Source organism: Triplophysa dalaica, chromosome 7 (assembly GCF_015846415.1).
Source record: "Triplophysa dalaica isolate WHDGS20190420 chromosome 7, ASM1584641v1, whole genome shotgun sequence".
Classification (NCBI taxonomy): domain Eukaryota; kingdom Metazoa; phylum Chordata; class Actinopteri; order Cypriniformes; family Nemacheilidae; genus Triplophysa; species Triplophysa dalaica.
In genome coordinates this window covers 1,377,869-1,387,651 of record NC_079548.1, presented here as the reverse complement: position 1 = coordinate 1,387,651, position 9,783 = coordinate 1,377,869, and the positions used below count along the sequence as shown (strand labels likewise).

Here is a 9,783-nt window from a genome sequence, read left to right as displayed (position 1 = left end):
ACCAAGATAGTAATATCAGTAGATTTTGACCTTGTGGGGACATTTTGTAGGTCCTCTTGAGGGAAAACAGCTTATTAATCATGCAGAGTTATATTTTTAGAAAATAACAAAATTCAGAAAGATTTGTGTGATTACAAGGTTTAGGTGTCGGGTGGGATTAGGGGATAGAATATATCAGAAGCCTGATATAAAATCAATTGAAATCGATGGAATGTCCCCATAAATCATTGGAAACCAGTGTGTGTGTGTGTGGAGACTCACTCAGCTCAGAGCGGTCAAACTCCTCTTCTCTTCTGCACGGGTGGAGACGGTACAGCATGTAAATCCTGCGTCAGCTGCAAGCTGTGAGCACTGATGCGGCATGCGGGTTTGCACATGTGAGTGCCAACGTGGTTACCCTGGAGACAGAAACATGCCAGCACTGCACCTGATTAACATTCTGCTTATAAAGGCTGATGAAACACACGCTTCAACACGCCGCACGCCTGCAACCGCTGCCTCATCTCCAGAAACAACTCATTAAAACACATCTTATGTGATGTTGTGTTCTGTATGTGTTTAATATTCTCTGAGCACTTTGATTTTTAGATACTGTAAAAATGACGAGCAAACCATAAAAAGTTTTTTTCTTCTATTTTTACAAGAAATTACGGAAACGCTTTACTTGAATCATGTATGTACAATGCATTATAAAAGTATTTTAAAGCATTACAATGCACCTTTTAATGCATTGTAATGTCTTATAAATAATTGTTATTACAGTTAATGCATTACAACACTTAGCCATTCATTGTTACACACATTTTAAATTGGTTATAATTCTTTACAACTACATATGCTTTACAACACACATTATGAAGAATTATAATGCATTTTACCTTTTAATAACAACTCTATAATGCATTATACATACATGCTTCAAGGAAAGTGTTACCGAAATCACAATTCTGTCATCATTTATTCAACCATGTGTCACTCTTTCTTCAACGAACACAGAAGAAAATATTTTGAAAAATGTCTCATTGGTTTAGTGTTCACACAATGGAAGTCAATGGGGTTCAGTGTTTTTTGGTTGTCTATGTTCTTCCAATTATTATTTTTGTGTGCTTAAGAAACTCTGGTTTAACATGAGAGTGAGTAAAGGACGAACGATTTTACTCACTTCAAGAATTCACCACATGCTCGTGTTCCTGTCTCATATTGTATCAACATGATTTCCTAAACATTCAAACAAAAAAAGCAGTAGGATGAGAGTTGGTTGGAGCAGAATGTGTTTGGATTGTGAAAAGTGTGAATTACATTTCAGAATAAAGCAATACCTGAATTTCCATGTATCGATCATTAAAGGGGTGACATGACACGGCTGAGACGAATAGTGTAAACACGATTTAAGGTTCATAAACGCTGTATTTTCCACACACCGTGCATGTTTGTATCTCCTCTTTGCTCCGCCTCTCTGAAACGCACAGATTTTTAACAAAGCTCATTTCTCTGAAAAGTGAGGTGTGCTACGATTGGGCAATTAACCAGTGTGTAGTGATTGGACGAAAACTGCAAGCTTGTGACAGAAATGTGACGCCTCTGACCATATTTGGAACATCAGGTTCCAAAGCAATTGTTCTGAAAGGTACACCATCTTACTTGCGTATACATTTGGGCGGTCTTATTCAAATCATACCACAAATGGACGTAGATTTGTGGACGTGTGGTTACAAGAGGTGTTTCAGGCAGGTCTGGGTGAGCATTCGCATTAAGATAGAATGTATCTTTTGTTCCCACACTTTAACTTTTGCAATTTTACGTGTCTTATACATGCATGGTCAACTGATAACACACCAAAGATATAACACAGAAAAACACGTATTCACGGCATATGACCCCTTTAAACAAAAGTCCATGTGGCCTAAAAAATGAAGTCATGTGAAATGTAAGGGCTTTTGAAAAAGATTACAAAGACAAACATTTCTTGTTTTAAGAAGAATACAAAGTAAGGAATCCTGCACAATAAACAAGTTCTTACAGCCCACAAAAAGAATGATGTTCAAGAATGACAAAAGACATCAAATGGCAGGACCAGCATAACCTGTGCTCATGTGAAAAGGAAAGTCGGTAACACTTTACAATAAGCTGCAACTTGAACAAACAGTGAACAATACTTCTAAAGCATTCATTGATCTTAGTTCATGTTATTTTCAATATTTACTAAAATCAAACATTGTCCCTTTTAACATGAGTACACCATGAACTAACATAAACAAGGGTTAAAAATGCTGGGAAATTCTTTTGTTCATCGTGAGTTTTATGTTTGTTAAGGCATTAACTGCTGTTAACAAGCAACTTATGTAAAGTGCTACCGGAAAGTCTACAGAAAAAATCTTTGAAGTTTCTCAAGGTCTTTCAGCAAATGCAGTGCTCTTAAAAGCCTTCAGCATCTCTGCTCAGTATCCAGTACCTGAACACAGCAAAACGTCAGGTGCATTAAATAATTCAAGCAACAGGTGACAGACTGACAGACTAACAAGGCCGCAGTTAATGCAGGACATGCAGAATGAGAGCTCTCTCGCTCGCTTTTTCGTTCTCACGGGACACTCGGCTCTTCCCTCTCTTCCTGCGTCTGATGTTCACTTCCTGTGTGCTACGACTCCATTCTGCACTGAATAATGCATAGAGGTATTAAGAGATCTGGTGTCACATCAAATCCATCACATAGAGACGACACACCAACCGCTTTAACATCTGTTCTCCCATCATGCACCGTGACATTTTCACTCATAAATGTGTAGCGACGTGCATGTCTGGAAACACACCACGATCTGGCTTTTTATTGAAATGTAGATTTGCGTTCTTGCCAGACGCTTTCCAACCGAAGCAGAAAAGCATCCGAGCGGTTTGCCAGCTTACATTTATCAATGTCATGTTATTGTGTCTGTTTTCTTCTCTTTCTACAGACAGTGGGTGAATGAACCCCTGCAGGCTATGAGCTCGTGAGAGTCGCTGCACCATCTGCTGGAAGATCTGTTGCAATGCCACACCCTGAATGTTCACACAATAGACAAGTGTTCATGAACCAGACGATATGAGATAAAACATCTCACATCTATTTCTAGATCAATATGCTGTTTTTCTCAGTGTTTGGTTACGTTGTTGTCTAAAGCAGTGGTTCTCAATCGTTTTCGTTGTAATGCCTCTTTGAGTGCATCGCTTTGCGCCCCCTCCCAAATAAAGCCTTATAATCTTAAACTTAGAATTGTAAATAAACTAAATATACAATGCTGGAAAATCAATTCTTTTAGTTGGTGGTCTTATTTTTCTGATGTTTGATTGCATAAAATCTATGATAAATCTCTATATTTCATAAAATGCCACAAAATCTGTGCCCCCCGGATCCATCCTGATGCCCCTAGTTTAAGAACCACTGGACTAAAACATGTTATTGTAGGTGGCTTTCAGAAAGGTTGACATCCATTACAAAGTCATACTTACAGATAATCTTCTCCGCCCTCGGATCTTAAATCTCATTCACACTTGAGCATTTCAAAGTGCTAAACATCTCATCTCCTTTTGTGTTTCACAGAGGAAACAAAATGACGGCCAGAAAAAGACAATTCACTAAACATTGCCATTGTTTAAAATATGTGTGTATCACTTTTGGACATCAGGGTCACCAAAATATAATATATGAAGTGTATAACATTTCCATTATTTGTCAGTCAGCACCAATGGTCATTACTCCAAATATCCTCTCTTCATTTTTGTGACCACGGACAACAACAGAAAAAGACAAATCGTGTGTAAGCATTCACAGATAGATTATATTTGTGAATTTAAGAAGATTGGAAGTCTTTATTTATGAAGATCTTACCAATCTGAATAATCAACCATATTCATATTTAAACAACAGTCACTTGAAATAAATAACTTAAAAAAATCCCTTTGTATACCATTAAGAACTGAGACTTTTAATCATAAGAGAGTGAATGACTTGATCAGTCTTTCATCGGATGCGAACGTGCCTGAGCCCAAGTTAACTTCCGGTCTGTGTTTGGCTAGTGTCTAATAACTATTTATATTTTATTTTATTTATGTTCATATTAATTAGTATTATTATTTTACTTTAAAATAATTATATTAAATAAATGATTTGTTGAATTTTGTTGTATGTTCATTTTATTACATAAACAATTTGTTGAATGGGTCCTGTAGTTCGGTCACATTTAAAGAAACCGCATGGTACACTGATTTCTAGCGGTTGAGCTTGGTATCGCAGTCTAAATCAGAATATTGAACGGACAATTTTCGTCAAGTATCGATTCTTCTCCGTTTCTTTCGCTTGTTATCAAAAAATAACCTACAGGCACTCGATTGTTTGTGAATCTGTACAGGAAGTAAAGTTGGGGTCACAAAAGTGTGCATACGCTGTAACATTTGTTTATGTTGTTAATACGAAACCGTCTATACAGACAGAACATCTAAACCATGTTAAGACATCTCAAATAGTTTAAACCATGATGTAGATGTAATTGTAATTTACCACAAACGTCAATAAATGAAACTATCTCACCATAATCATGAAACTACACTACAGATACATTCTGGGTAGGCAAATACATCAAAGTAAAAGTCAAATTCTTCATCACAAGATCAGATCATCTAATAAGATTCTGCTTGTTTTAGTGCACACTTGAATGCATGTCTTATCAGAATAACAAAAGTCTAATATTATAAATATGCCACAATCCCTGATCATCACCTTTAATGAAACAATAATAATCGTAATATTATTATGACACTGAGCTTATGCTTCTTTCATTTGTTCATCTGCGGTCTGGTCCCTTCTGTGTAAGCAATGCATCCAAACACCATCTTTATGAAATTTAAGAAGAGACTAAATCAGTCTTGTGTTCGGAGAAATAACACAAAGATTGCTCGGATCTGTCGCCAGGAATTCTCTTACGAACAGAGTGTCAATGTTGAGAGAAAACGCACAGAGATGCTCGAAAGTCTCTAAAAAAGCAGTGTGTGTGAAGCTTTAATGGAGAAAACGCACCCCCCTCCCATTAATATTAATGTAAAAAACAACCTGCAGGCTGTGATGCCTTTAACACACACAGCAGCACAGAGAGAGATCCAACAAAGAACAGACTGTAAAACAAAAGAAAACTGACCCTACATATTGTGCGTTTCTAGTTTGAACGTGGCATTTATCATCTCTCTCCTGTCGTTTATCATCTGACACTCCTCTGCCAATAAAACGGAAATATCTTGCGTGCGAGATCAGCAGCCTAGGGCTAAAACAAATGGCTTAAAGTTAAACACACAACAACAAAAATAAAGTGATCAATCTCAGGCCGGAACACACTACAAGACTTTTGCTCAGATTTACAGTGTTTTGATTGTTTTCCATAGAAATGTTCAAAAAGTCTGCAAGTGTGTGATGTCTGTTTTTTTTTTAAATCTTGTCTTGTCCAGCCTGTAGAGGGAGCAGATGAGCTCAGCGGATCTAGTGCAAACATGAGTTGGTTTACCTATAAAAAGCTCTGAATGCTGAGCGCTCTGTCATGTCAGCTGAAGAAATATAAGATAAATCAGCTCTTCCCTTTAAAGAAACAAACTATGAAATACAGAACGACACATTTCAGACACACACACACTAGTTGAAGCAGCAGAAGAGTGAACATGTTGTTGACGTCTCCGGGCAGCGAAAGTTTCCAGAGTTTGGCGTGTCTGTACATTCAGCGATGAATCTGTGCACTTCAGACACCTGAGGTGTGTCTTGGGTTTGTTGCTGAACACACACACACACAACGTATTTTATCAGTGGATATTCTCAATGAATTTGTGTCGTAGTGTATGAACTGTGAACTCACTGTGATGGTATCGTAGGCTCCAGTGATGACAGCGATGAAGAGCGACAGAACCATGTAGATGAAGAGAGAGATGAAGGTGTAGAGATAAACCTGACTGAAGACCCACACCAGCGTCCCACTTTGCTCCACCACAGAGAACGTTGCAAACATATCGTCACCGTTTATCAGAGAAAACAAACATGCTGACACTGTAGAAAGAGAGCGGAACTGAGATAGAGAGAGACACACAGAGAGAAAGAGAGAGAGAGAGATCAAAAGACTTGGACAGTAAACATTTTGATGGTCAGAACATATGAATTATATGGCTCATATGGTATTGGATTTTACAGCATAATTTAAACATGAAGTATATTATTATGATGTCGCATGATGTACCTCGTATATTTGCAACCTAAAAATTGTTTGTACATATCATATCTTGGTCTGGTGGATATTTATGGGTTTTGTGAGATACATTAATAACAATTTATACAAGATGCTGTATGCCATTTGAAAATGAACAAAAAAGTGTACTATGGTTAAACCACGATGACCTCAAATTTTCCTACAATGATCATAGATTAAACACTGCTTGAGTATAAAAACCTTTTGTTTCACTGATAAAAATCAATATGAAAAAAAGCCAAGGTTCATTTTCTTCTAATCAGAATTAAGAACCAAACTATCCATTTAAAATTGTACACAATTGTTTTAATGTTGGTTTAATTTAATTGTATAATCATAAACTACTTTACAGAATTGGTAGACATCACTGACTGACCTGCACAGAACAACATTTTAATAAATCTAGAAATTAATTCCCTTAATAAAACAACATTTATTTGGTTATAATGTTCAGATAAGTGTTGCAAATTCAACTTTTAACATTTAAAAATGTTAATCTTGGCTTAAGTTAAATGAAAACACAACAATCATAAATCCGCGTACTTTGGTGCGCGTGTCTGATACGTGCGCGCTCTTTTCTAGCTGCACGCGCCGTCTCTCCTCAGCAAAGAATTGCGAACGACCGTCATTTGAAATTTAAAGGTAATTTTGCTTTACTGTATTACACCACATTATTACTCGGTTTATTTTCTTTCTTTACTGCTGTGAAATTAAATCACATTTCAAGATGTTATTGCCTACTGTGTTAGAAAGACAAATTTAAAAAGAAAATTTATTGAATAATTGAAACCTTGAAATCTTTACAAGAAAAAAATTATATATATTCATTTAATCCTCCACATTGTGAGGAAGAATGTCTTTGACTACGTTTAATTAGATACACAAAGAATAAAAACACATGATGAAGTGGAAAGGTCAAATAAAGAGGTAACTCACACAATGACATACTTTACCTTGAAAATTGTCAAATGACGCACTATACCACAGTAATTCACACATGAATTGTAATTTCATTTCATTTCATTTTTTAGGGTGGTTATTAACATGACAAACTACACTACTACATTCACACATCCCATTACACTTTAAAGTGCTAATTCCCACCAAGTTTAATTGTGGTGATTCACATTACATACTTCACCATAGTAATTCACACAGTCATGACATACTTTACTGTTGCAATTTACAAATTGTATTTTATGGTGGTAATACACTGTACATAGGTAGTTGACGAATATATGGTACATATGTCCTATGGTGTGACTGGACAAATTAAGAAAACAGTCAGTTATTATTACACTTTTGTATGATTAATATTTATATTTAGAATATAAAATAGCATAAGAGAGATTTATCTTCATTTGTTTTTTGCCGTCACACATTTCCAATTCATTCTGTCAACTACCCACATACTTTCCCTTAGTAATTTGCATATGTCGTAGGGTACTTAACCGGGGTAACTCAGGACATACTTTAGCATGGTAAGGTCCCAGGACGATCCAGCCACAGAAGCAGTAGCCCATGTAGATAGCTGCCGCACAGCAGCAGAATCTGATCACGTTTGGAAACGCAGCTCGTAGAGTCACAATGAGAATCTGAGAACAGGATTGAGCATGGACTGAGATCAGTTTGAGATCAGATGTTCACTCCACACAAATGAGAAGATGCACTGTAAACCCTGAACAGTTAAGATGACTCAAAACAACTTGTAAGTTGATAAACTCATTCCTAAGTCAAAATGATTAATAATCTTTTTCATTACTACATTTAACATTTACTTGAGTAAATTTTAAATGTAACAGCTGCTGCATTTTACCAATGTAATGCCTTCAGATCAAACAACTAAGATTAGAAATGAATGTGTTTTCCTCCAAAGCAAATGCTCTACTCGTTTACACAATGGTATCCTCCTTAAATCACCAATGTTACAAAACTCTTTCTAGGACCATGTGATATTTTAGTTTTTCTTTTTTAATAATTCTGCAAAAATGTCAACAATTCTGTGTTTTTCTGTCAATATGGGGTGCTGTGTGTACATTAATGAGGGAAAAAATGAATTTAAATGATTTTAGCAAATGGCTGCAATATAACGAAGAGTGGATCACTTAAGGGGCTCTGAATACTTTCTGTACACACTGCAAATACATTTTCATCAACTAGTATGTCTTATAGTATTTGGTATAAAGCGTCTGGTCAACGAATAAATGTACATGTGAATATGTGTTTCACTTACGTTATATTTCTGAAAGAAGCTGAAGTATCGTATCACACCCACCCACACCATCAGCGTAGAGGTTCCCATTAATATACTGCAAACATCATAGGACGACAGATTCTAAAGAACACAAAGAACCAAAGATCAGCTCTCGACGTTTCTTAAATTCGGCTGAAGTGTTTAAAGAGAGTTGTGGGACCTTGGTTTCAATGGCGATTTTAATGAAGGAAGCGATGATGGTGAGCACATCACTGATGATCAGGACCAGATACCATCCATTAATAAACTCCATACGGTCACCCCAACACACCGACCGTCCCAGAGACCGTCTGAAATATCTCACAAACTCCTGCACACAAACACACACAACATCACATGCTTTAATAGAGCCTGTTTCTGTTCTTCTACCATCTGGATATTCCTCCTGGTTTTCTTTCCGGAACCAGATACGAATTTACATCTAACTAGAGATTTTGTACACCCAAAGAATTACAAGTGACATCTTTGTATATGTAAATGTTTAAGAATAAAATTTATATTGTCTCAAATATTGGGTTCAAAAGATTTTTGTGGTGTTTTGTTGTAGCTCAGCAGATGTGGAAACTTTGTAAAGGAGCTGTGTATAGATTCTTCACAATTAACTTTTTTAGCTGAGGAACAAATACAGGTTTTAAACAACAGTCTTGGATCGGATGAGTCCCTTTATTGGGTGTGCTGTCCCTTTAACATCTTACATTTTGCAGGAGGATTCCTCGGAGGATGGAGCGTCCACACAACACCAGAGACAGACCACAGACCACCGCTACCAGCAGATCAAACCCCACCCGAGCATAGCTGTCTGCTGCAGAGAGACGGGTGAGGGACAGACAGACAGGACAGAGAGACACTGGTAAGTGAGACAGGTGAGCGAGTAATGAGGAGAATTACTGAAGAGGAAATGTCAATTTTTGAGTGTTTCAGGTGGTCTCACCATGTCCGGACACATTGGGGTCTCGGCACTCTTTAATTGTCGCTTCATTCAGCAAACTGAGCTTCATTTTTCCACTGTGAGCCTTATTATCTAACAGAATCTGAACAAACACACAAAACATTATGTACTTTAAAAATCTGTTATGTAAGGGATAATGTACAGGCAGTCGGCTGTTATGGCAGAAATAAACCACGACAGTGTGATAAGGACATGAAGAGGAGGGTTTTGTATCACACTGAAGGGTTTTATTTAGTGATAACAGCCGGCTGGTTGTACATTATCCCGCTTATTACACGGCTACTTGCCACATGAAAAAAAATGGATATGAAATGTGAATTTGAAATATT

General features: G+C 36.9%; 1 protein-coding gene and 1 long non-coding RNA gene across 3 annotated transcripts in view; both read right to left on the bottom strand.

Annotated features, from left to right (window-relative positions):
- Window positions 1-219: 219 nt before the first annotated feature.
- On the bottom strand, window positions 220-3,183 carry LOC130426015 (uncharacterized). Its single transcript, XR_008907135.1, has 3 exons — window positions 1,320-3,183; window positions 1,163-1,218; window positions 220-398 (listed from the first exon to the last, which is right to left on the bottom strand). It is a non-coding gene; the product is annotated as an uncharacterized LOC130426015 (long non-coding RNA).
- Window positions 3,184-4,412: 1,229 nt separating this feature from the next.
- Window positions 4,413-9,783, bottom strand: part of mcoln1b (mucolipin TRP cation channel 1b) — a 9,672-nt gene continuing 4,301 nt past the window's right edge. Inside the window, exons 7-13 of one of the 2 annotated variants that reach the window (XM_056752381.1) lie at window positions 9,437-9,536; window positions 9,201-9,307; window positions 8,666-8,815; window positions 8,485-8,586; window positions 7,724-7,846; window positions 5,868-6,074; window positions 4,413-5,785 (exon numbers count right to left, since the gene is read on the bottom strand). In XM_056752381.1, the coding sequence (XP_056608359.1) occupies window positions 5,651-5,785; window positions 5,868-6,074; window positions 7,724-7,846; window positions 8,485-8,586; window positions 8,666-8,815; window positions 9,201-9,307; window positions 9,437-9,536 (924 nt within the window). In that variant the 3' untranslated portion in view covers window positions 4,413-5,650. The remainder of the gene's footprint in view (window positions 5,786-5,867; window positions 6,075-7,723; window positions 7,847-8,484; window positions 8,587-8,665; window positions 8,816-9,200; window positions 9,308-9,436; window positions 9,537-9,783) is intronic. The other variant, XM_056752382.1, reaches the window with a different exon arrangement.